Here is a 27,462-nt window from a genome sequence, read left to right as displayed (position 1 = left end):
TTGAAATGGCTAAGAGTACGAGAAGCTGCTTCAATGCGCTTCTGAATGGGTCCGTCTACCGATGGTATTATAGACAGGATTAAACCCATTTTCGAGAACATTCGATTTTCTAGTTGAAACATGCATGTGTGTGACATATTTTTCGAGGTTTCACTTTTTTTTTTAATTAATTAGCTTTGCATTTTGATAGTGTGTCATGATGATCAATGTTATGTGTTTTCATGGCGACTAATTTTCTTCTGGTAACTACAGTATACTAAACAGTAGATCGTAGAAGACTCACGCTACAGCGAACTACACAAAAAGATGTTGCTTGGAGTCGTGCCCGACCTCAGTGCAGCGCTCGTACCTACTTCATTGCGCTGCATGCTGGGTACTGTTTAATTAGTTGGAACGCTTTGCGTTATCGAGATAACGGTAACGGTCCACGATGTTTAATCGTACGTCTGAACGACCCAACTAGCCGAGACACCGGGAATTTATGGGTTACGAATTTACGATGGCATTATTTTCATTACTATTGAGAAAGAATTAAGAACAACCAATTTGTCCATCTGATTGAATTCCGTACCATTCCCGCATTCCGCAAATCCAAATTTAGATTTTAGATTTTTCAGATTTCAAAACATTCAAAGCAGGTCGATCCTAGAGGGAAACTCGTGCGCGGCAAGGGATTGTTTCAAACATTTGGTAAAATTCTTGCAGATTCTTTCTTTTTTGCTACCTCAAATATTTTTCGTTCTGTTAAAAATATCGAACTAAAATTTAAAAAAAAATATAATCGCAAGCAGTATTTTTAATTGACTATCGATCACAGATAATGACCACGTGATCCTTAATCTCTTGTATCGATTGTCATCTTTCGTCTGCTTTCTGCGTTTCTGACTTTTGAATTTTGAATAATTAATATCCCACATTGTCTTCACGTGCTTGCAGTGTAGCACATGCTGCAAGCTGCTTCAAGGTTCAATAGGCACATGTTTCAAGGTAAAAAAACAAACAAAAAACATTTGTTTTTATGAATTTCTATTTAAACAAAAAAATACCTTTTTTCTGTTATTATTTAAATGTATTTTTCATACATGTAAATGGCAACATGCATGTGATTGATAGTTAAGACTTGAGACAGTGATTTATGTGATTTTTGATTTATTTTATAACAGTATGAAGTTTTCGCTCTAACACTGCTCATAAATAACAAAACAAGGAGAGAAGGTGCTTTTCCTAACATTTTGTCATTGATATCCGTAGGGCATACAACTTCAAACAAGATTTAGGTAGCTTTCACACCATTCCTGATATTTCGCAACATTGAAGACCCTTAAGATCATCAATTTGATAAAGGAAATGCCGATGGAATTCAACTCAAAGTCTTTTTAACTTGTGAATTCCAGTCGGCCTGAGCCTGCTAACGTGTACGTATCTCACGTGGCGTTCACCGATGACTTTTGGATTCAGCGAACCGGAGATGAATAAGAAGCCATCAGTGAAACGACTCAACTGGTCGAAATAGGAGTCGAAATGTAAATGCTCAACTCGAGACTCGAGAGAAGATACTCGTGGTGGCCCAGCTTTATGCAGTCAATCCCCCCGATTTAGGTACAAAGTAATTTTCGCTCTCACGTTTTGTTTCAACGATTAAATGATGTTTCAATAATTTGCATATTTTAAGATCTTATTTTTATTTTGTTTCGTACATAGCCCATCTGTTGAATATCGACGGAGGACGAGTGTATAGCTTTTGTCGACCACTTACACAAAGAGATCGTGCCCATTGAATCCAGCATCCGCCAGTGATTCAGCTGTAACTTTCGTTTCATCCTTGGCGTTTCAATGTTAGACTCTGACGCTGTGGCTCTTCATCTGGATCACTGGCCTGAGAAGGCCATCGACGTCATGAAGGGAAGGCCATCTGCTCACCGGCCCACGTCTGCAACGCAGTTTTCCACCTAAACGAAACAACTAAAAGGACGACGAGGCCCTTCAGGTGGAATCGCTCTTTGTCGGCGACATCAACGTCGTCGTCGATGCCCCCTGCTCATCCAACTTGGCATGCAAACTTAGCCGTGTGATCCATCCTTTTTTGTTTTGAGCTGCAGCCCCCGTCAACCCAACGACCCATCCAGCCATGGCGGCCCCCCTTCATCCATCCAAGTGACTTCCCAACGTAAGTAATTCTCCTCAAAGTTCAAGGCTTAATTCTCTTTCTGCCCATCGATCCTTGTTCGTAAATTTCCCTTTTTATTTCAACCATTAGAACGTCAAGTTCCAGGTTTAAATGGAAGTTTGGCTTAACTCGAAATAGTACTAAGACAAAAAACAAACGAACCAAGGTTGGAAAAATGTGTGCAATAATCTTAGCTCTTTTATAAAATTTTTTAATGTCTCGTCTGGCCGTGTTCTGGTATTTACATGTCTTTTCTCTTTTTCTTTTTCTTTTTTGAAATTATTTTTAGGGTTTCGCGCGTCTGCCTCTCCTTCACAACAACACTGGTAAGTCTTCCGGTCGAATTGCGTTCGTGAATACCGAGTAACCTTCCCCCCTTATCCCACTCGCCCTCACGCCACCACCACCACCGCCTTTTTTGCCTCTTGTTTTCTATTCTTTTATTATTATTTCTGACAGCTCTTGCGTGGTGGTGGTGTTCCCCCATAAAATAAGAAACAATTCCATCGGGAATGACGCGGAAGGGAAACCGAGAAAGGGAAAATGCTATTTTTTACGGAATGAAAGCGAAACTTTGTTTTCTTCTTCCAACCCAAAAAGTAGAAAGAGAAAAAATTCCCTTGATTGTGTGTTATAGCCATTGTAAACTAACGATGGGAAGGGTGTTGTTCTGCCTGTTTTCCTTCCCTTTTAAATGCTCAACTGGCCGGAGCACGTTCACGTCAATTCGTGTCCGCTGGACGCATCATATTTCCTATACACCTTGACGTACGTACAACCAAACACACACAAGACGAGAGGGGCCTTCCCTATTCTTCTACTCCTTTCTCTCTCGTTTCTCTTTTTTTTAAAAATCCCCCCCTCCGACTTGTTTCGTTGGCTTTTAGTCAGGGTTGTTAACATTGATGGCAACTTTGGGAAAGAAGAAAAAAGCAACTCGGCGTGCAATTTACTTGCTCTGCCTATTGTCGCGGTGGAAATGACTTGTAAAAACTCTTCGGTTAGACCGCCGCCATCCACCCACACAATCGTAGACATGAGACTACTAGTACGTGTGTGTGTGTGCGCTCGACCAGGGCGAGTTCATTCGCTCCGGCTAATTGTTTTGAAAAAGGAGAGAGTAAAAGCAGATTATACACATCTACAGCGAATTTTCGAGGGGGGTAATATGACACCACCGTCACTTCCACACCGCGGATTTTATTTTTCTCTCCGGGAAAATAGAGAGTGTGTGTGTGTGTTGTTTCTCTTTAATTTCCCAGTAGTTAACGATTTTTGGGTTTTTTGGTTTGCAGGAAAAGAAAAACGAAAAAATGGTGAATGAAAGTGTCTTAATTGTTTCTAACCATTGTTGTGTTTTGGGGTTTTTTACAGCTTTGCTTTTTTTTTGAAAGGGAGAAATGTTTTTTAATGATGAGCTTCGGTCATTCGGCGGTCAAGTTTCGCCCACATACTTTTCTCGTGTTTCGTCGTTTTTGGCGAGTTACGCCTTTCTCTCTCTCAGCGTTGGACGCGGACTTGATAGCCTGGTGGCCTGATCGATTTGTGTGCACAAGCCCCTGTCGAAATAAGACGTCCAGTAGAGCAAAAGGGTTTCGCCGTATATGTTAATGGGAGGCGATGTCGGTAGTTATCGTGGCTGCAGTAGTCTTCAAGAAAAAGAAGACTTTTGTGTGGATGACTCTGGATGTGTGTATACGTTGGGTTGAGCCAATTAGCCAACTCTATACCGGTTTTCTATATGTGTGACACACGCGCGTGCACACACACGTACACACACACACTGTGTTTAGCTGTATACGTGATATCTAGGGCTTTAACGAATGGCAATCGCCAAAGAACTCGATCTTTTCAGTCACGACTTTGCCTTTTTGTCATTTTTCTTCTGGGGGGGGGGGGGACCTAGTAACTGGTCCACTGTGTTATCACCAAGCCCCCGAGGTCCCCATGAAAGAATGTGTGTTCCAAAACAAACAGAAATGTATGTGTGTGTGTGTGTGTTGCCCCTCTGCTCTCTTGGAAATTATTTAGTTTTGGGGACAACAACAACTGGTGACGTCTTTTTCTTGGAAATTTGACTTGATTGAGACGGAAAAAATATTTGAACCGAAATTTCTCTCAGGCATCTGGGCCGATTCGCTCCCGCACGAGAATGTCCAATTGCCGCCGTTGGGAGGGGGTTGGATGTGACAGGTGAAAACGACCTTGTTGGTTTTGGTTCCATGATCGATTTGATCATCGGTCATTCCTCCGGGTTAACATAATTATTTGGTAACGTGATGATCTTCTATTATCCTCTGCGGGCGCATTGCCAAACGCATTGAATTGGGTAATTGACTTTGAAGACTAACCCATTTCGCTTTTTTATTATTATTGATGAAGAAATCGCTTTTCAATTCAAAACATATATCTTTTCTGACGATGATGAAACGTCGAAATGTGCCCCCCGCAGTTCCGGCCAACCGAAAAAACTCAACATTCCATTTCATTCTCTCAATCAATTTGTTTCCTTTTCTTTTCGATTGTTATATTATTCAAAAAAGAAACACACACACATGTTCCAATCCCGTGTGTATTAGGTAACATATGGAGGCGCCCAGATTACACACACGAAACACGCATAGAGAAATAGGAGAGAGGGAAGCACGACGAAGGGGATTCGGACTTATATTTTTTGAAACTCCTCCTTCGTTCCCTTTCAAAATTCTCGTCTTTTTTTTTTTACCTTATTACACCTCCTCCTTATTTGTCCACCTCCTCCTCCTCCTGGCTGTGCATATCCAGCAGCTGTGTGTGTGTTCCTTGTGTGTGTTTTTCGGTGGAAGCGCTTGTAAAACGAGGAAGAAAAGAAAGAAGAAGTAGTAACTAAGTAAAAATGAGGGGGGAGCTAAAAAAGCCAAAAAATGTGGAAGAAGAAGAAGAAGCAAAAACACATACAGAGGCGAGTGTGTCCCAAAGTGAAACGGCTGCACAACTAATACGGCGCTGGCAGTTGAATCTCTGCTGGACGACAGGTCGGACACACCTGAAAATCGATCGCCTTCATTAAAAGTGCAAGAAGACAAATATTATAGAAACCCGGTGTGGAGGCCGTTAGCCGAATAACCAATTGTTAATTAGCTATAGAGCTTGTCGTTAAAACTTATTCACCGGGTGTGTGTGTGTTTTCTTTTGGTTTTCCTTGAGAGTTTTTGTTGTTGTTTTCTTTACATTTCTCAAAACAGTTTCTGTTTTTCTTCTAGTTTTTCCGCCACCGACCGGTCAGCAATTTTGTTTTGTGAGTGTCGAATTTGACTGACACGATTCGGAATTAATTCGGCCGCCTTGAGGCGTTGGAAACGGACTCATATATCCCGGGATGGCTAGCGCCACGACGTCGACATCGGCCACGGACCCGACGTCGTGCAAATACACAAAGTACAAGACCACCGGCCGGTCCGGCACCGGCGCCACAGGATATTTCGATCGTCCCAGGGTAAGTTTAATGAAATGATTTTATTATTTCGTTTTGGGGTTTTGTTTTCTCATCGGAATTTTTTATCGGGGGAGGGTAGAAGGAGAAAAAAAAAATTATTTCAAAGTCGTAAAAAAAAGGTGGCGGTTAGCGAAACATTGGAAAATGGATACGTGCGTGACGCGTTGACACAGGTGTGTGTGTGTGTGTGTGTGTATGCAAGGATGATGTGCGCAGCACCTGCCAGACCACGGCCACCGTTGCGTGTGACTCGGGAAAGGCACCCAGAACACCTTCCAATTAAGAAATTGAATGTTTGGCCTGATAATAATAAAATTGAGGTCGCCATTTTCGCGTGAAATAATTACATTTTTCATTCGTGAAAACTAAAAACAAAAAATTCCTTCAAGGAAAAATCCGATATAAGCAAAAGTCGACTCGGAATTCTCAATGGATGGGGTCGTCAAATTGTTTTCAAACGAAAACGACAGCCACGCGAGAGAGAAAATGATGAACGACAAAATGTGGGCCAAGGATTTGGCTTATGACGAGTCTCATTTAATTTTGTTTTTTTCACGAAAGAAGTTGAAAACGATTAAATTTGGAGAAGAATCGGTAATCATTTATTGCCACCGCCTATCCTATTGGCTTCGACAAAAGAAGAAGAAGAGAAATGAAACATTATTTTAGATTTTAACAAGGACCCCGACGTGTACGGTCACGTTCTTCGACGTTCATTTTTTTTTTTAAACCTTCCACCTGAGAGTTTCTTCTTCAGGTGGAATAATTTAACAAAAAGAAACAAAAACATTTGAAAATTCGCCGTCACGTTCTTTTTCTTTTCCTGTTTTTTTCTTTTCTTTCCACTTTTACGTCATTCCATTGTTTCACCGTGTTATGGATCATTTTCACGTACGTAGTCAAGCAACGACTAGTGCTACTACTACACAGTACACGCACAGTGTGTGTGTGTGTGTAATCATATGCTTTGGCCTTTTTATACTTTGAAAGAAACGATGGTTAGTCGGCTGGAAAATTTTTTATTCTTCTTGCAAGTGCCGTATAGACGCCGTATCACGTTTCGACCTTGTTTTTCTTTTCTTATCCCCAAACAAATCTAACAGGATCTTCTTCTTTTTATCCTTGTGTGTGTGTCACACTCGGAGGGCAAATTTCTTGTATAGAACCGAACGGTTGTTCTTCTCCGTAGAGGTCGTTTAATGTTAAATTCTTATTTTTCTTATTCAAGTGAAACAGACCGTGATGAGTTGCTGGATGCGACAAAATGTCTTTCGTGCGTCTATTTCTCATTTTGTCAAAGTCGCGGGGAACAGAAAAAAAACCCAAACAGATTTTTGGTGTGTGTGTGTGTGTGACTCATCTCGTTTGAATTTCCCACCAACTGGGCGGGGGGGGGGGGGGACTGGTGGGTGGCGGTATATTTCGCATCTGGGCTTTTTCCTTCTCTTGCGTCATAACAGAAGGTAGAGAGAAAAAAAAAAGGATCTAATTAAGTTAGATTGCTGCGTGGAAACCAAAATAAAATAAAATCCTGACGGATGACCCAAAGCCCTGCACCGATGTTTCCACGTCCCGCCCCATTTGTTTCGTGACGTAATTTTTTTGATATCAACCAGAAGGGGGGAAGTCTTAAGAAGAACGACAAAGTTAATCTTTGCTGCTATAGCGTGATCGGACGTTTAGAGACCTTGACATTTTGATAACCAAGACGAAGCCTCGGGACTTTGTGCTGCGTTGCGCCAGTGACATTCGTTTCTTTTTTTTCCTTCCACATCCGCAACGCATTCCGACATTTCCCCGCCCCGACTCGCGTCCATTGTGCTGCAAATCTGGAGAGAGTTTGGTTCCGTCACGACACACGAAAATCTAAAAACTGTCGTCTTTCATTGAACGTTGAAGGATATTTTGAATAAAATTCCTGAGCCTAAAAGGGTAGACTTGTGTGTGCACATAATAAATCTTTTTCTTTTTCAATGAAAACATTGAAATTCCCTACAGACGAGTGAGGGGAGAGTGTGCCAGTCTGCCCAGTGGATTTATATCGACCGAATTGCGTCGCGCATAATTCCTGGGATCAACTTCTTTTTCCCCCTGGATTTTTTATTTTTTACCTGGAAGCTTAAACTCCCATTTGGGACGAGACAGAGACGTGGCGGGAAGCTTAAAAGTCGAGTCGGGGTTGTTCTTCTTTTCCTGGTGACGGGTTATGTCACCGTGTTGTTTCGACTCTAGAAAACAATAGAGATGTGAACCTCGAAGGACGTGAGGAGGGTTGAAATTGTTGTGGGTTAACCCCTCCTCCACCTCTTTTTCACCTGTACACGCCAATCGTGTTGCAATACAATTGCCCCCCCCTGGCTGGGCTGGGCTGGCAACAACTTCCATTGAAGCCGCAAAGCAACAACACACCCCATGGAACAGAACAGAAAAAAAAAACGGTCTCTTGTGTCTTTTATTTAAAAGATTTTCTGGAAAAGGTTTCGACCTTGCGACCTCTATTGCAGTTGCTTCTTCTTTTTGACTGGCGGGGAGAGAAATAGAAACGACACCAAGAGACTCTTGTTGTTGTTGTTGTTGCCTTTCATCACTCCCGCCTCCCTCCCTTTGGTCGTGAATCGTTTTTCCCTTTTTACCTGCGCGTCTTTTCAGCAGTGCCGACTGGTAACCGAGACGCTTCGGTTCGAAACCTCATCTCCTTTTTTTTTTAAATTCATTTAAACCCCTAAAAAATTGAACAATGCCATTCGTTTAACTGATTTTTTCAAAAACGCTGTTGCCATGGATAAACCGGAATTAGCCGCCGTCCTCCGCCGTACAAGTTTCGCCGTAAGTCAAATTTTTGTGTTTCTTTCTTTTGCCTTTTAAAACGAACAAAAATGGTCAACAAGATTGTAACAGCAACGCTGGGAAATGTTTAGTAAGACACAGAAAAGAGGGTGAAAGTAAAAATAATTCCGGAACAAAAAAAAGCCTCCGCCATAGGCGGAGAGAGTCGAGTCCTTTTTGTTTTATATTTTTTCGGCGATAAGATTAAAACTTGTGTCGAGCGACCCCAGTCGTTTTTGATTTTTTGTTATTTGTTTCTCCCAAAGAGAAAAAAACAAACAAAAAAAATTTCGTGATGGACGAGACGAGGGACACAATCTTTTAGGAGCTGCCGGGAAATGTAGGCCAGACGATGGTGATGAGCTCCAACGACAATCAAATCGTCGCTCCCGTTTTGTTTCGCTTTTTTTTTTTTGGCTGGCGCAGAAAAACGGTGGGGTTAGGTGATGGCGGTTTTTAAAGGAATACGCAGGATCGCGTGAGTGTCGCGTGATGAATAGCGGTGGAGGGAAGGACGAGCTAATTTCAGTATTTTTTTGTCGCAGAATAAAAATAGAATTTTTTACGACATTTCGACGCATCTCATTTTAAAAAGTTGAAAAAATAAAACCTGCTTCTTTGCTAATGTATAAAATTGTAAACTCTCTCTCACTTCTCGTAACGTGTCGATTCGGGATAGCGCGGCGGGTTTATTTTTTTGATGTGGGTCACACGCAGCGCCATCTTGTAATCCCGAATAATCGCTGAACTCTTTTCTTTCTTTCTTTTTCCCGACACGTATAAAACGTGGAAGTCGCGCTGAGAGTTGATGATGATGCGCCCAAATAGAGTGGCTAGATTTCCAATACATTTGCATACGATTTTCGATAGCGTTGGCGAGTAACTACAACGAGTTGGTTTTTTTCGGTGTGGCCCATATTGCGGAGGAAACACGCTCTAAATATCCAAAAGGAAAAAGGAAAAAATAAAATAAAAATCTCGATATTCCAGTTCTTATATTTTTGGCCATAGAATTTTTTTCTCTGGAGAAAATGATCTTTTCTCTCCCCATTTTTGAACAAGGCGGAACAGATGAATGAACTTGTGTGTGTGTGTGTGTCTTTTTTTCGCGCTATTTATTTATCGCTCTATCGCTGCGCCCAACTTTCGTCGGCTGCTATTTCGGGAATGTACTGCCCAAATCTCGTTTTTTTTTTAAACGCCAAATGGTTTCACTCCAATTGTTGGCCTTTTTATTTTTATATCTAATTCGATTGTGCCCGTTGGCGAATGGACGTTATGTATTCCGGATGGATGGGGGGGGGAGAAACCATCGAGGAAATGTTGGACAGGCTTCTTATTATGTGATTTGTGACCTTTTTGTGCTGTTTATTTTGTAATTAATTTGGCGATTAAAAGACATTCTGGGCGAGTCAACTTGGGCTTCTTCAACTTTGGGCTGACCTTTTTTGACACGGGAAATGGCGTAGCGCTCGGCTTCTTTCACGCATCGTCCGGGTCGCGGGAGGGGGGAACAAGTTAACCCCCCCAACTCGACATACACGTCGTTCATTTCAGAGTCCTAGAAAACAAAACAAAACCGCAAAAGAAATTTAAAAAAAGATAAATTCATCCATCTTGTTTTTTGGGGGTTTTGTTTTGTTTCCCGAATTCAAATGAATAAAGAATTCCCTTTTTTTATTTTTGAATTTCTATTTTTGTTATTTTGACGTTTCGTTTTCATCTGACATTTCATTTAAATAAAAAAATAAAAAAAACATTTCGTCTTCTTTCACCGTCTGACAAGAAAAAAAGGGTCGGAATGTATTTAGCTCGCAGCGGGCCGAACGGAGTATCGTGACCCACATTTGGTATTTTCCGAGGTTTCGATCCACGCGTGTGTTGCTGTTTTTGTTTTTAAAACGAGACGAGTTCGGAGAGTGTGCCACGTACACGCTAAAAGAGCCTAGAGGGGGGTTAAAGGAATCATCATCTTTATTTAAAAAAAACGTTCAATTTTGAAAAAAGCCAAAAACTTTCCCGCCGCTACTACCAGTCGGTCGTAGAGGCTAATAATATTTCGCCAGCGATTTCTATAGCCCATCATCATCTTCATCATTATATTGTCCTTGTTTTCTCTCTCATCTTTTTATTTTTCTTCTTCTTCTTTCCAACAAGCGAAATATAAGATGACGACCATGGGGGACCCTTTTACTTCTACTGGACCGTCCAAAGTAAATTTTATTTTTCACCAGGTGGGAAAAAAAAAACGAAGAAGAATCTCGAGTGTGTGTACTAGGCGACTGGAAAGAATAAGAAAAGAGACTCTCTCTCTCTCTCTTTCTCAACTTTCACCCGAGGAGAAGCTCGATGGAAAATCGGGAGTGGTTGTGCTGTCGACGTTTATGTATACGTGACCCTCTAGGCGTTGGGAGAAGACAAAAATGTTATGGTCTATACCTTCCTGCTTTCTCCAGACGTCCATCTTTGGGCTCTAGCTAGGAAAAAGAAGGACGACGACGACGCTATAGAGCCCCGTGAACGAAAGGCACGCACGCACACACACAGGTTCTTCTTCTTCTTCTTTTCCCAATACCATAAAAAAATACAGGATAGATAGATTGGTAGATATTTTATTTTCTTTTGCATACCCAACTGGAGGGGGGCACCCGTCGAGGATGAAAGCGAATTCCCACTTACTGGCTCTCTTCTGTCCGGTTTCTACTGGACAAAATTCAGGTCCAGTCAAGGACCTGGGTCGTCGTCGTCCATCATTGGATGAATCGTTTATATATTCATACGTAGTTTTTAAGTTCACAATTGTTTCAAAGAGAGAAACAAAAAAGCTGGAGAAGCCAGCCAGCCAGCCAGCAGCAGCTTCCATATCTTTTGAATGATGAGAAACATTTACGGCAGCAGTCCTGGACAGAAAGAGATGCTGCCAACTGGGCATATTTTGCACACGCAGTGAAAGCTCTTAGGTATTTATTTTTTTACAAACTTCGTAGTAACTCTACAAATGACACACACACCCAGAAGTTCTTTCTCTTTTCACGGCAACTCTTACGACGACTCTGGAAAGATCAACGCACTTTAACAGCTGAAGGAATGTCGACACATTCCTTTTATCTCTGCCAAGAAAAGAGAAAAGAGTTGCGCCATTTTTTCACGCGGAAATATTTCAGCTTAAAAGGTTTTTTTTTTCCCTTTTAAACTTGTTATTCAATTATTTTATCACAAATCGGGATAAGACTTTGTGTGCGAGCTCCCTTGTTTGATTGGGCGTCGGCCGCCATTGTTCAATGTAATTTCGGGCGTTGCCGGATGAAGAAGAAGAAGAAGGTGTACGAGTCAATTTTGCGATGAAGATGACAGGAATTACCGAAAAAAAAAAAAAAAGATTTAAGCAGCAACCTGGTGGTGGTGGTGGTGTTTGAGCCCAAAGAAATATCTCATCTTCTTTTCGGCCAGACAAAAAAAGGAGATGTCAAGTCACCGTGTTTGATCCTCCCATCTTTTTTCTTATTTTTCTTGTCAACAAATCTGCTGTTTGTCGGATGGCAACGAGGAGATTATAAAATCCCGTAATAACGGGATCGCCGTCCCAGCCCAATACAATACTTGATTATACTCTACTCACACACAGCCAGCCATCTCGGCCCCCATTGAAATGTCATCTGGCGCTTGTCGCCGGGTCTCTCTCCTGCTGGCTCCAGATGAGATGACAATTTTCCAACTTTTTTTGATGAGATTTATAACAAGCCGGAAGAAGATGTTTTATCATCCGGTCTACCGTAAAAATTACTATATAATTGAATTTCCAACATTGAAAAGGAAAAACACTTTCCACTAATTTGTAGTTTCCACAACTATGTTTTTATTTTTTATTTTTTTTTACCAACGGTTCAATTCACAAATGAAAGTTTTGCGGCTCTTCCGCTCATAACAACTCTTACACATTCGCCTGTTTGTTTGTGTGTGTCCTGCGGTTTCCCTTTGGACTTGACGTCACTTTTCTTTATTCCAGAAAACTCTGCGAACCGGATCGAAAATAGAAAAAAAAGGACGAAATAGATTATTTGTTATTATTAATAAGGTGAAAGAGACGGCACAAACTCCGTCACGGTCCCCCTCCTTCGGCGAACGTTCGATCCGTTTGACTGGCAATTTAAAGTCTATAACGGGAGTCGTCCAGCACGCCATCCATTTGAACGTAACTCGTCTCTTGTTCTTTTTTATTCAATTTTCCAATTCACTTCTCCTTTTTTTTGTGTATTTTTTGATCCAAAAGGAAATGGAAAGGAAACGATTTCCCGTTTTTTCTTTTTGATCGAAATGGATGCCCATATTTCACAATCAACTCCGAGTTGTTATTTTCTCTCTCAACCTTTTTTGTGATGTAGAAATTTTATTTTTGGTCTTTTTCAAGAACATCCATCGGGGTTCGGGCACGTGTTTGAAATTGTTTTTCTCTGGAAAATCCAATTGGGCGATGAGAAATGAAAGTCACGTAAAAATAAATAACGCTTAATTCGACTGCTTGGGCTGGACTAATTGGGAGCGAGGTGATTTGGGGAAATAGAGTCGATTAATATTCTGCCAGCTTTTAGCTGATGGATTCGGAATCTTGATGAATACGATGACGATCTGATGATCGCGTGATGGAAGAGTGCTCGTATCGTGAGCAAACCAATTCTCGACCAAAGTGACCCAACACAATTTATTTTTTTATGATAAAACACGCCTTGAATTCCATCAAGAGAGAAGAGAACAAAATTATTATTGGGCAATAGAATCAAGTTTCATTCGGTTTGCAGGTATGCTAATGAAGTTGATGAGCCGCTAGATATATATTTCGTTAAGAAAGAAAGTGAAGTGCAGAGAGAGAGAGAGAAGGTATTTCAGTTCAATGGTGTGCCGTGTTTACAATCAAATATGTTGATGATGACCGCCTCGGGTCATATTTTGAAACGAAGAAAACGACAGGACTTTTTTTATTTTTGAAGAAAAAATATTTTATTTTTGTAAATATGAGTGGCGGTTATTTTATTTTTAAAATGATTTTAAAACCCACAGCGGCAGCAGGCGGTTGCCGGTGGTTGCCCACCGGCTTGTGCTGCCCGGGCTGCTCTTGGCTACACACCTTGCGTGTTTGCGCAGGTGGGGGCGGAGCCTCGTCGCCTTATTCGAAATGGTTTGGGCAACAAGTTTAACATCTCTCGAACGTTCTTCTAATTTTTTTCAAAGATAAAATATCTTCCGTCCGTTTCACAAGTTTCTGATTACTTTGATTAGCGATTCCGATTCATTCCCGGAATATGTTAGAAGGACGATATTTTCATTGCGGCCCATCATTAGCGGGAGCGGGCTGGAAATTCCAGGAATTTTCATCATCAAAAGATTTATTGGGTAACCTCATCAAGAAATAGTTGACCTTGTTCTTGTTTTGATGAATGCGATCATCATCGAGCATCATTAAATAAATATTCATCTGCTATAAAAAAATAAAAATCAATTGAAGGACGTTTGCCGAAATTTTTGAAAAAATAAAGTTGCCGAACCCGATTTCATTCCTTCCTCTTCTTTTTGGTTATATACGCACACATGCAGAAGGGGGAGGTAAAGGGGGGAGGGGGGAATTATTACATATCCAGGTAGTAAGAAAAAAAAGCCGGAGGCTATTCTCCTGGTTGGTTTTTTGTTGTTCAATTCTCTCTCTCTCTCTCTCTCCTACCTTACCTACCTGTGTCCCCTCCCCTTCTTTCTCTGTTTGTCTCGCGGGAAAAGAGAAGAGAGAAAAAGAACGAACGACGTAACAACGGAACGACGAGCGCGCCACACAGAGCCCCAGCCAGCCGCAGTATAACAGAGAGAGTTTGGTTGATTCGGTTTTTTGGTGGGGAGTATATACGTAGTGTATCTCTATCGCTCCCATCGGCGACTATCACGCCAGTCCAACATCGACCGCTGTCCGGCACAGCAGCAGCAGCAGCTCCGACAGAAAAATTCAAAATTTTTCGTTTCAACATTTTTTTTTTTTAATGTTGGGCCAATTGATTTTTGATTAAAATCCAAATCAATTCATTTTGAATTTGACCAGCCATCTCGACAATTGGAACATTTTTTACAGTGTGTGTGGCTGTTTGACTGACGTGTTCTTCTTTTTCGCCCAAGTTTTGTGAACTTGACGTACTCGTTTTTTATTTCTCTGTGCGTGTGTGTGTTCCAGTGCACAGTGCACAGTGTGTGTGTGTGTGTGTTTTTTTTTTTTGTTAAATTCCGTGTGTCGTTGGTGGGGTGTTCGTGACTGGGGTGAACTCTCACGTCCTCGTTTCGTTCCCTTTTTTTTCGCTTCCCAACATCAACGGGATTTTATTTTATTCCGGCGTGTGTTTGTGTTCGGATTTATCCGGTATTAAACAGAAAATCTAAAAAGGCTCCTGTGTGTGTCTATTCACCCTGGACAGGAGAAAAAGAAACTAAAATTCCCGAACGTTGAATTTGATTCGTTTTGAATGAAGTAGACAAAATTTCAATTCGAATTTTTAAAAATCGAAAAAATCAAAAAGATCTATCGGATCGTTGTCGAGTGATTGCGGAAATCGACACACGACATCATGGCTCACGTCGCCATATTGAAAGCCCATAACAAGGCCTACCATCGGGTATAGATATTTCATGTTTAAATTCTGATAAATGTTTCTGATTTGAGGGTCTTCTCTTATTGCCACCGTGTCGACGTGACGAATTGTCTTATTCACACGTCAACTAATAATTGAATTTTCTTTTCTCTTTTATTTTGGTCAAAATGTAGGGCTCGGATCCGAGAGCCGCCACATGCCGGTCGAAACTGCAATCGAAAAGGGCCAAATTGAATCAAGAGATCAACAAAGAACTTCGTTTGAGAGCCGGCGCCGAGAATCTTTTCAAGTAAGAAACACAACGACACACTGTCTGTGTGTGTCTCTCCATTCTTTTCTTTTTCTTTTCTTTTTTAAAGATCAAAAAGGAATTTTCTCCTCCATTTCACTTTTCCACCCCCTCGTCGACCGAATTTTCTCTTCCATTCAATCGCCAATTGTTTTCATTTTATTTATTTTTTAAGCCCAAAAATTTATTTTATTATTTTTTTCTGGAGCAGAAATTTCTCTCAGCCAATTTTTTGGTGTCATAACATTTCATTATCTCATTTCTACTCAGTTTGGGGTACGTTTCCCCCCCTCACATTTTCTAATTGTGAAATCTCATCGCCGGTTTGTTGATTCCGGATGGCGGTCGAGCGTAGATGAATCGACGATATTTTTATTTAATTTTTTTCTTTCTTTTGGGGGGTCTCAAACAGAATTTGTTAGTAGATGGATTGAATAACGCATAATACGTCGTAGTTGTCCCCCCCCCTCCTGTGGCGTCATGTCTCGTTGGTCAACTTGTCATCTGTTTGAATAATTCTTTTCTTCTTCTTTCTACTTGACGTTGATGATGAGCGTCGTAGCTTGACTGGACACACCTGTTTGTAGTTTTATTTCTTTGGGCGGATTCAAAATTTTTTTAAAGAAAAATTAAATAACAACCGACGGTCACGGCTGAAACTTGTCCATTCCCAGTGGCCACCCACTGACACATCGGACTGTGTCAAATTCACAAAAAATGAGACGATTCTCTCGGCACTTGGTGATTTTTTCGCTCACCTGGAAATGGTGGCACACACTCAAGGTCGGAACACAAATCATCCCGGTGTGTGTATGGCGCAATCAACGAATCCGCACCCACATAACAAAAAAAAAAGTTTGTTTTTATTTCTGTCTCTCTTGTTTTTTCCCCCATCATTCAAATTGCCATCACACACCGGATACCCTCCAAAAATATCTACACCTAGGATTTCCATCGCTGATTGTGTGTTGACAGTTGCTTCTTCCTTTCTTTTTTTTTACCTGCCCATTTTATAGGGTAGGGAGTGTCATTTGAATAACGATAGCGATAGGGGGGGGGGAACATGTCGACGGTGACATTTTTCGGATTTCATCAAAACGCAATTCTTCACTGTGGAATAAAAAAAAGGAATAATTTTAAATATTCGGTTGATTTCGAAACGTGTCGAGTTGGTTGTTATTTTGGCGTGTGAAGCGGAGGTGTTTGACCGTTTAATCGGGTCCGTTCAACTTCCTTTTTTTCTTCTATTCGATACTGGCCGAGAGATTCTTTTTGTGTTTGGTTGCTGTTTCATTGCTTTCCCTCCCAAAAAATTGCGGTGTGGATGGCTATCGACTGGGCTGGCGCTGGCGCTGGCCTGGCCGTCTCGTCGCTTTTTTTTTTCGCACGGCTCACCTATTTCATCGATATTCACAGCAGCACATGCCGTCGCGCAATCATCTGCCCGGCCACGATTGCCCAAGTGGCTAGTGGGGAAAGAGGGGAATAGAACTCTGCTGGATGTTAGTAAGTAAGTCTAGTAGCTGGCTGTGGGAATTCTTCCATATCCCGCAGCCCAAAACCCACCGTCCCGTGTCAACAACAAAAATTTTTTTTTTCTTTCTCACGTTTGGGAATAAGAAGAAGAAGAAGAAGCTTCTTTTTGTGTGTGTGTGTGTGTGTGTGTGTATTTCTTTTATTTTTGGCAGCCGTTCCAGACGCTAGACACACTCTATGATACATGGATGGCTTGTATACTACACTATTAGCGCTCTCTTTCTGTTTTGTAATTTTTTCTATTTTATTTATAGAAATGTTTTTTCTAGTTTTATTTTATTTTTCCCTTTCGGCGGGTTATTATGAACGACTTTCATTGTTTTTCCTTCCTTCCCCTTTTTTTGAGACAACGAAAAATGGCGAAGAGGAAATGAGGAATTTGGTGTGAAGGAGACTAGTAAAAAAAAAAAGGTCAATGACGGCTTACGTATACACGCTGCAGTAAATCCGGCAAAATTCTTTTCAAATTTATTAGACAATTAAAGTTAAGAAAAAAAAGAAGAAGTTTTCCCTATTTTTGAACGTGCCAAGTCGTTTGGAAGGATGGCGTCGTACCTAGTAGTGGTGGTGTCGGGGGGCGACTAACGTTGATAAGTGATGATATCCGGCAGCGATTTTCGTGTTATTCCGCTTTAGAAAAACGCACGCCGACAAAAAAAAAGAAGAGAGAAAGTAGTAAAATAAAAAAAGAAATGTACCTAAGATAACATCGTAGAAAAAAAATGGCTCCTTTATACAACTCTGGTAGTGTGTGCCACTGTCGTCGTCGTCGTTTTAAAAAGTTATTTCAAATTGTCTTTGGGTTATCGCCAATTTTTTACGAGGTTTTCACGGTTCGGATATTTTAGCGCGCCAAATTCAAATAGAATTTAAAAATCAAGTTGAATTATTTTAAAAATGATCGTTGTTGGGTCGAGAGAAGAAAAAAGAAGAAGATCGAGGTCTGCTCGGAATTAATCTTTCACACCTGGAGGGCTAAAGAAACTGCAGTTATGATCGTTACGTTGATGATGATTGTGCCACATCTGGCAAATGAGTTTTTTATTAGCCAATACTCGGTAACATTATTTGTCTTCCCTTGTGGGTGAGTGTCTTATTCTATTTGCTTTAGCGCTGATAAGAGTTCCAGATTTTGTGCACCCCCTTTCTTCAGGGTGTTTAACCTGAAGCCCCTTCTAGTCTTCAAGACTGGAAGGGAAAATCACTGCTGCTGCGGTCGATCAACTCGACCAACAACAACAAAAAAAGAACCCACAACCAATTTTCTAAATAGAGAAAAGAAAAACAACTAGTTCACAAATCGTCCTGGATTTCGGTTTTCGGGGTGGTTTCGATGGTATTGTCTGCCGGATGATGATTCAGGTTGTTGCTGCGCTAATGTCGTCTGCACTTCAGATTGGGAATCTTTCTAGACTTTCGATGCAATTATCAGCCGAAAGTCGTACAACTACCGCATGATTTTATTCTTCTTCCTGGATAAATCTATCCTCCTCCTCACTTGGCGGCTCCTGTTGTTGTTGTCGGAATGACTGGGCTACTACAATCATGCGATTCGCTTGGCGTCTTTTACTCTTGGGTGCCCATTATTACCCTCATCTTCCTGGATAAAAAAAACCCCGTTGATTGTCCATCCCTCGTGGTTATATATTTCTCCTGGGGTTGGCTGTTGTTGTTATTGCCCCGCATGTGTGTGTCTGATGTCAAATGGCGTTTACAGTTAACCTAACGCGTCTGTTTTTTATATTTGATTGTGTAGAGCCACGAGCAACAAGAAGCTGCGCGAGACGGTTTCGCTCGAGTTGAGCTTTGTCAACTCTAATCTGCAGCTGCTCAAGGAGCAACTGGCCGTTCTCAACAGCTCGGTCGAGGTCTACCAGGGCGACCAGCACGGCGGTCTCACCCATCACATCCCCATGATACCGCTAGGTCTCAAAGAGACGAAGGAAGTTCCATTTCACGACGCTCTACACGTACGTGTATTTTCAATGGACTCCACGCTATTATTATTATTATTGTTGTTATCCCCGTTGGATGCGGAATGGCCAATTGTTAATGGATTCAATTTGGGTCTTTTCTTTGCCAACAGGAATTTATCGAAGACCATTACAAAGGCAAGGCGGATGAATACCTGGAAGCCATTGCCGAGTTGTCTGACTTGCGCCAGGTAAGAAAAAAACCAAACTAGAGCAGCCCAAACCCGTGTCTATTGGGGTCGTCTGCCTTTTATTTTTATTTTTTATTTTTTAAAAAACTTCCTGTTAATAATGATGTTGACAAAAATAGTGAACAAACCTCAAAAACAAAATAGAAATCATTTTCTTCAATTTTCATTTGAAATAATTTTAAAAAAATTTGTTGCTCTTTTTTGTTTTTGTTTCATTTTGGTTTCATTTTGTTTATTTTCATAATCAGGCCATGAGGACACCTTCCCGAGACGCCACCGGCATCGGTTTGCTGTACGAGTATTACAATCAGCTCTACTTTTTCGAGCGACGATTTTTCTCTCCCGAACGAGGCCTGGGCGTCTTTTTCGACTGGTAAGTTTTTATGTTATTTGTTTGAATCTATTATTTTTCTATTTCTTTATTTTCACCGTTTCGCCTATTTCTTTCTTTTTACCTCAGCTGTGAGACTTTGTACGAATGCAAATGCGTTGAATGGATACATTATTATGCAATTTCGAATAGTCAACGTGTCGTTTTATAGCGTGGCACTCACGACGGGTAGTAGTAGGAGGAGATGTGCCGCTTTCAATCATTAGAAATAAAAAAAAAGTCTGTGGACTGTGGCCAATTTGAAGAGAAAAGCAAAGAAAAAAACAAATTGGAGCGTAACACACCTGCTGCTGCTGCTGCTTATTCTCAGATCTATATTTGCATAATGTCTTTCAACAGAAAAACTTGGTCGACCGTCTCCCGGGCCTTATTCGAGTTGATTGATATCTTTATTTTCTAGCTTCCTCCATCGTCCAGTTTTTCTGTTTTCTTTTTAATCCGATTCTTTGTCCTAATTGTAACGGTCCCGCGAATTTCAAATTGTTCCATACTGACTTGTATTTTCTTTTTTCTTTTCAGGTTTGATTCGTTGACGGGAGTGCCCAGCGCCCAGCGGACTGTGGCTTTCGAAAAAGCCTGCGTCCTCTTCAACCTGGGAGCCCTGCACACTCAAATCGGGACGAGACTGGAACGCGGGACGGGTGACGGGCTCGATGGTTCTGTGGATAACTTTTTACGAGCAGCTGCCGTCTTCCGCTTCATTGTCGACAACTTTACCAACGCTCCGTCCATGGACTTGGCCCCGCAAGTCCTCGAGGCATTCATCTTGCTCATGATTGTGAGTTATTATACATTTTTTTTTTGGTTCGGTCCGTCCTCGACAGCGTGACGGACAGTATGATTTATTTTCATCTGATTATTAACTTTTTCGGTTTGTTGTTGCTATTGTTGTTGTTTGCCAGGCTCAAGCTCGCGAGTGTCTCTTCGAGAAACTGTTGCTGAGCTACCGCGGAGAGTCGGCTCCTGCCCAGGATATCGACGCTTACCTGGAACAAGCCCAAGAGGCAGCTGAGGTAAAAAAACAAACAAAACACAACTCTATTTCCTCCCCCCATCGTGAATTTATTTATTTAAATTATTATTCATCACATGTGTGTGTTCGGCTCGTGGTTTTTTGGGTTTCCTTCGCCGCTGGTTTCCTTTTTTGGGTTGGTCGGTTTCCCCCCTCCGCACAAAATAGCCCGGCAGTCCATTAGTTAACTGTATAAAACTCTGAACCCACACCGACAGACGGACGGACGGACAGACTTCACGGGCTCATTAACATAGAGGCAAACCCGAATGAGAAAAATGGAAAAGAACCTCATTTGCCTGGGCGATGATGATGATGATGATGATATGCGCACGTTTCGTAATCATTTGACATTGATCGTGACCAGCAAATTTTATGAATTTGGTCTCTACACATGAGGAAAAAGAAAACGGGCGGCTTCTATTTTTGTCTGCCAATAATTTTTGATTCCCCATTTCCTTGTGCGTGCTTTGGATTTGATGGCTTTCCCATTAACCTTGGCTTGTCTAGTTTGATTATTCGAATAATGTCCGGAACTAATCGATTTTGATTTTTTTGATTTTGTTTTTGGCCAGTTGTCTGAGTCGTACCAGCGAGTCTACGAGGCTCTGTCGATCGAGTTGGTCAAGGACTACGTTCCGGATTCGTGGATCGCTCTGGTCCAGGTCAAGAGCCAATACTACGAGGCGACTGCCCACCAGATGGTGGGCTCTGGCCTGGTGGCCAGCATCGACGGCCGTCCGCTGAGCCTCAAGACCAAAGAGACGCTGACGTTCATGTACACGGAGGACGAGAGGGCGTCTGGCGGCGATGCCAACGCCTCGTCGACCTCGAATCTGAATTTCTCGGCCAGTAAAGCCAGCAAAGACAAAGTCAGCACCATCATCGACATTCGGGTCCCGAAGAACGGCGCCGAGCAGCTTCAATTGGGTAATAAAAAAACAACAACAACAACAACCGATTTTTTTGTTCTTTCTTTTTGGCTTAGATTCCGTGGGAATTGTCCAACCCACAGACACAGAGAGACACTAAACAAACAAACGGTCGTCTTAATGAAACGGGAGACGGAATGTAATGACAGTTTTAAGCTAGAGAACTTCGTTCCGCCAAACGTTGTGAAAACTTTCGCCCAATTCTTTTCGGTTTGTTTCGTGATGAACGGGGGGGGGCTGTTGTAGATAGCGGTCGTAGAACGTCCTTGTGAAACTTTCACAACAACAAGCGAAAAAAATAAGAAAACGTCGATAATTTAGTGTTTTGATTCAGAGCGGGAAATTTGAAAAAATGCCCGTGCGAACTAAAACGCCGTTGGTGTCTTTGTGAATTTTCTTTCTTATTCTTTTTGCCCCAACTGATTTTTTTGTGTATTTTCTTGGCCTTTTTTATTTTTTTGAAAAACAGGTTTGAGTCACATGCGGGAGTCGGTGCTGCTGCACGAAGAGAGCCTGCGGCTGCAGCGCATGTGCCGCGATTTGAAGAAGCGCGACCACCTGTCGACCTTTTTGCGACGCGCTCACGACGCCGCTCTCAGCGCTTACACGCGAGCCCTCGGAGACGACGAGTTTGGCGAAGCTCTCGACCCGCCTCCCATTTTGGGTAGGTTTTCTCTTTTCTCTCTCTCTCTCCTCTTCTTTTTATTCTCTTCTTTCTATACCAGCATTTCTAGTAGTAACAACACTACGTGAGGTTGTTACTACCACACACAAATTCCTAGTACTACACTACGACTACGACTACTACTACTGCTGCTGCTGCTCATTTGCATTGGAATATTTTTGACTCTGGACGTTGCGGACGTTTCCAGAACGGGCAGGAATGAGTTGAAAACGTCCGTTAGATCGTCCGTGTTTTGATAGCCGGTCGTAATGATTCAGATGAATTCTTTTGTTTTTGTTTTAGAATAACCAAAAACACCAGTTGGTTATGTATTTCTTTCGAATGAAATGCGCTCAGTCCGATGGGCCCATTTGTGTGCGCTCTCCGAGTGTACTGCGGTACCGTTTGAGACGGTTATAATCGAACCGTTTAGTCGCTGGAGAACCGAGCCGCGCGCTCTTAAAAGCCCGGGCCATTAAGAGTCGGGACCGTATCATCATCAACTTCTTTCTTGTGTATTTTTATGGCCAACAATCGAGTGCTGGGGAACTTTGCGGACCTCGCCATTCCGAACTCACGAAACAGAATGAACCGCAAAAGGACTCTGTCGAGGAGGAAGAATGAAGCTTTTTTTTTTTAAACGATCGTTTTTTTCTTTCTTCTTAGTTGTCCTTTAACGGTTGATTGGAAGAGTTTTTATTTTTTACGACAACTCGGGCGCCCTATAAACTCACGATATTTATACCAAGTCATGTGTTAGTTTCATATTTATGCGCTTTCCCGCTCGCTAACGGCACTATACGCCGGGGTTCTTTTGATCGAAAATGGGTTGTTCTAATAGCGTATAGAAAATAGCTCTTGGATAAAGATGGATGGATAGATAATAATTATCGGTATTATAGCACACAGACAGTCTGATAGCCTAGTTTCTTTATAGCTCGGACACTATTTACAGGAGCGCAGGGGGGGGGGGGGGAAATGAGATCCCGCCCGGATGAATAGTTGTTTTTGATTACGATTTATGGTTTATATATAATGGTCGTATTAATCGTGTTTTTTTTATTTATTTTGATTCATCTGGGTTATATCCATTTCGTGATTTATATATATTTTTTGGGTTTTTTTTTTTTTCTTTGGAAATTGTAGCATCGACAAAATTGCAGCTGTCGTTCGGCCAGCCGGATTTCGGTCAGCATCCAGTGGATGATTTATTCCGCGGATTGGGTCCGCTGACTCTGTTCTCGGCCAAGCACAAGTGGAACCCGCCCCGGTTGGCCAATCTCCGCAAATTGCACGACCAAGGTTTCGGATTCAGCGTTCGAGGCGACGGGCCAATCATCATCGCCGGAGTCGACGGCGGATCCATCGCCGATGTAAATTTCCCTCCAATTAATTTTAATTTTATTTCACCCAAATCAATCAAACATTTTTTATTCTCAATTTATTTTTAGTTGGCCGGAGTGAGAGAAGGTGATGTAATCATAGGAATCGGCGATGTCGATGTCAAGTGGTCCACCCACGAAGAGGTGGTCTCCCTCATCAAAAACGCCCGCAACGACCTCTCTCTCAAATTGATCCAGCCCGTCGAGAAACCTAACCAACCCTCTAAGGTATTCAATCATCAATTGATCATCGTCGTCAACTCCCCAATTTATTCTTTTGTTTTTTTTAAATCGTGTTATTTTCCCGCCATTCAAACTTACAATTTTTTGAAATTTTTGTAATTTTTGTTTTGGACAGTCAATGATGAAATCGATGGCGAAAACGCTGCCGGGCGGCCGTGGATCGACCTCGCCCACGTCGACGACCAGCTCCAGTTCGGGCGTGTCGTCGGCGGCCAGCCACAGTTTGTCGAGCACGCTGGCCGGAAGGAGCAGCAGTTCCAAGAACAACAGCAAGAGCTGCGACCGGATACACGCCATCGGGCGTAACCTGCCGGGCGTCAGGCGGCGTGACAAGAGCCTCGACAGTCACGTCAAATACAGGACGGACGCCAAATCTTCCAGCAAAGGTCAGCACCAGTCAACTGTCACACGACACTCTCGCACAATACACGCCTTATCTCACTATCTACCTGCTAATTTGAATAACTCATCATTTGAAATTAAATTTAACTCGGAACATTTTTGTGTCTTTTCAAAATTTCAAAAAAAGGTGGTCGAAGTCGGGACCGGACCATCACTGGGCGACTTAGTCTGGCCGCCGATTTCTTCAATTTGAGCCTGCACTCGAACAAGGATCGAGACAGGACTGTGGACAGCGGGACTAGCAGCCAGGCCCGTTCGACGACAGCCGGAAGCCGATTGACGTGGAATCCCTTCCGGACCAAGAGCCGGGAGCGCCAGAATAATCACAGCCACAGCCTCCACCAGCAGTCTCATCACATGATGGCCCTAAAGACGCCGGCCACGACGCCCGGCAGCGGAGAAGTCATCTGCAAGAACATTATCATGCGCTGATTTGATTGATTGACAAATGGAAATGACGTAAGACAATTTTTTGGTTTTCCTATTTTTGTGGGGGGGAAGATTCAGCGCCACTTTTTGATTTCGGAATTATTTTTTTGTGTGTGTGTTCAAGAAAGGTTTAAAATGATGATGATGGAATATCCATTTAGGTACATAGCAAGACGTATTACCCCTCATCTTTTAACACCAAAAAAATGAGAAAAAAAAAAACACATTTGAAAGATAACAACTTTTTAAACCTGAGCTGCTGCGTGCCATATCGCTTTACAGTGTAACCGTAAAATGATTTTGACTTTATCTCTCTTAACTTTTTTTTAATTGTTGGTGAACCAGACAAAATATCTCCCCGATGTTTTCTTTAATGACTTTCATATTATATAAATATATAAATAAATTGACTGAATTTAAAAAAGAAAATAACAAAAAAAAAATAGTTTCAGATATGGTAAAAAAAAAACGAAAAAACATAAGGCTAAAAAAATCTAATTCCTACATTTTTTATCATTTTACGTCATTATTTTCCAAGAAAAACAAAATGAATTTGTGTGTGCTTGATTGTGTGTATGTGTACAAAATGATTGGAGACTTTTTGATTGGAAAATTAGAAAAACTGGATATAATAACAAAATGAGAAAAATTTCGTATAGCCCTCCAAAAATAATTTTACTGTTTGAAATTTATAACAACTTTTAACGGACTCTAATCTTTAAAGAAAAAAAAAACTAGATTGTGATTTCAAATATTCCTTTTTTTTTGTCTACTTTAGTTAAATGTTTGTCAAAAATTCCTCTTATAAAATTCCCCAAAGCTCATTTTATGTGTATATTACCTTATAATCTTGCATGTGACTGTGTGTGTGTGTGTAACATCAATAAACCAAAAGACGAGAGATAAATCGGAAACAATGAAACAACATTTTTTTTTATTGAATTAAAAAAAAAGCTTTTGAGGGAATAGTAAAAAAACAACGCGTAAATGAATGTTGATTTGAAGCTAAAAATAAGAAAAGGAAAAAATAATTCATTTTTAATAGGTAATATAATGAATATATGATGTGTGTGAAAAATTGAAATTGTTGAATGGCAGTTTCTTTGTCTGCTGGGGGATAGGCTATCTGTTTGGTTGAAGCCCAAAATAACTTTTTCAAATTCTAAAATATTTTCTTCTTTTAAAAGGAAAACATTGATGATGTAGAATTCCCCCCCAAAAAATGTCGTTTTGTTTTTTAAAACCCTGATTTCCCGGCCATCATGTTCTCGGCGCAGGTTCTCGGGAAATGGAATCCCTTGAGCAGGATCTCTTGAATACCCTGGAGATGAAAAGAGAAATTGATAACGATGGCTTTTGAAAGGTATTTTTTTAATTATTTTAATTACCGAGCATCCCTCAATGCAGACGGAGAAGGGCTGGAAGAGAATGTGGAAACCTGCGCAGAAACCGCCCACCCAGAAACCGATAAAGATGAGAATCACGAACCAGATGATGCTCCAAAGGATCGATCCGCCGTCTCCACCAGCTCCGCCATTGCCTTTGCCTGCCATTTCCTTTTGAATTGAATTTCTTTCTTCTTGATTCGCGACGATCCTGTAGATCGAGAAATAAAAACCCGCACAAGAGAGTCAACAGCAAGCCAACAGAGAGTAAACTAAACGAAATGGTCCGTTGGTCCGTGTGTCCTGCTGTTTTGACACCCGTTGCTGGCGCTCCCTCACGTCGTTCCACCGAGTCCCGCACAACAAACTATTTTCGAGACATCTATTTCGGTAGATTCTTTTCGATCGGTCGCTTCATGTAACTTTAGATTTTGTTTCAAGAGAGGAAACCCAATGCTCTACAGACTAATACACTGAAACTGCCTAGCTGTGAGATTTTGTTTTCCTTGTCTGCGGTCCGTCCCTGGTTGTCATAACAATCGCGAGGCTGAGCGCCAGCCAGTCGCACTTTGATTCGTATAGAGTAGCTAGCCATGGTTTAGCGGGAGCCAAGCCTTTGCGGGCGTGGCATTTTAGCGGCCAAGATGTCTTCCAGTGATACAAACATATGCTACACACACCAGACAAATTTCCAAATGGTTTTTTAAAACTTAGACTTTGGTTCTAACCACCGCAATAAAATCTTATCTTATCTGTTAAAAATTGAAATTCTTGAACTCGACCGAAAAAATGTCAATCCTTTTACAAGTGTTGGACAAAAATTGGACAGAAATGAGCAGCTGTGTGTCGCCGCCCTGCTCAATTACCGTACAAAATACTCGAGTGATTAAGTTAAGGTATACAACAAAAATAATTCCAAGGTGTTGTGTGACCAACGGAGCGAACCTTTAGACTTCCGCTCTTTGTTTCCCCCCTCTGCGCACACAATCGCTTATTGCGTTATCAAAGTAAAAAAAAACCGGCTGACTTATCTGCTTAGCTAACTACACCTGTGTGCTGGGGGTCTTGGATTACCTTACGTACCTGTCGTTTTGACTTTTGGGTGTTGAATTCCTTCTGGAAAAGAGAGAAACGAACTTGTTGGCTTTAAAACAGAAACAGACGACCGTTGCCAACGCGTCGCCAACGACTGTTTAGCAACGGACGAAAAAATGTTTTAAAAAAAGACCTGAACTCTCTTCGTTTTCGATCGCATATGTGGACGACGCGCTGTTCACATGACGTCACGCTGAATAAATTTTGTTGGGAGGAAAAACAAAAAAAGTTGAAAAAGGAACGCAACCAAGTGGCGGCACGGCGGACGCTTGGCGCGTTATACTTGCGATATTTGAAAAAAAAAGCGAATTCAACCAGAGAATTAAGCTAGGAAAATGATGTTGATGGCAATTTTTTGGTTTTCCTGTTACTACTTAATATGCACGTGCTCTTTTGTCGGATTCGCTTTGATGGGCGTAACGTTCAAATTCAGCGCCAGTTCAAAATTTC

The 27,462-nt window shown here is 41.6% G+C and overlaps 1 protein-coding gene across 5 annotated transcripts; it reads left to right on the top strand.

Annotated features, from left to right (window-relative positions):
- Positions 1–1,251: 1,251 nt before the first annotated feature.
- LOC124336912 (rhophilin-2-like) lies at positions 1,252–26,129 on the top strand. Of its 5 annotated transcripts, none has more exons than XM_046790830.1 (16): positions 1,252–1,599; positions 1,702–2,167; positions 2,457–2,493; positions 5,410–5,642; positions 15,262–15,377; positions 18,670–18,883; positions 19,000–19,077; positions 19,326–19,450; positions 19,988–20,246; positions 20,371–20,481; positions 21,056–21,410; positions 21,882–22,076; positions 23,223–23,449; positions 23,528–23,686; positions 23,817–24,087; positions 24,231–26,129. In XM_046790830.1, the coding sequence occupies exons 4-16, from the start codon at positions 5,526–5,528 to the stop codon at positions 24,533–24,535; spliced, it is 2,532 nt and encodes an 843-aa protein (XP_046646786.1). In that variant the 5' UTR covers positions 1,252–1,599; positions 1,702–2,167; positions 2,457–2,493; positions 5,410–5,525; the 3' UTR covers positions 24,536–26,129. The 5 variants fall into 5 exon arrangements, with proteins under 5 accessions (XP_046646786.1, XP_046646787.1, XP_046646788.1 ...); XM_046790831.1 differs by having other exon boundaries at positions 1,702–2,171; XM_046790832.1 differs by lacking the exons at positions 1,252–1,599; positions 1,702–2,167; positions 2,457–2,493 and adding an exon at positions 5,159–5,320.
- Positions 26,130–27,462: the final 1,333 nt, after the last annotated feature.

Source organism: Daphnia pulicaria, chromosome 4, assembly GCF_021234035.1.
Source record: "Daphnia pulicaria isolate SC F1-1A chromosome 4, SC_F0-13Bv2, whole genome shotgun sequence".
NCBI lineage: Eukaryota > Metazoa > Arthropoda > Branchiopoda > Diplostraca > Daphniidae > Daphnia > Daphnia pulicaria.
Note: the sequence above shows the minus strand (reverse complement) of the source record. Positions and strands in the feature narration are given on the sequence as shown.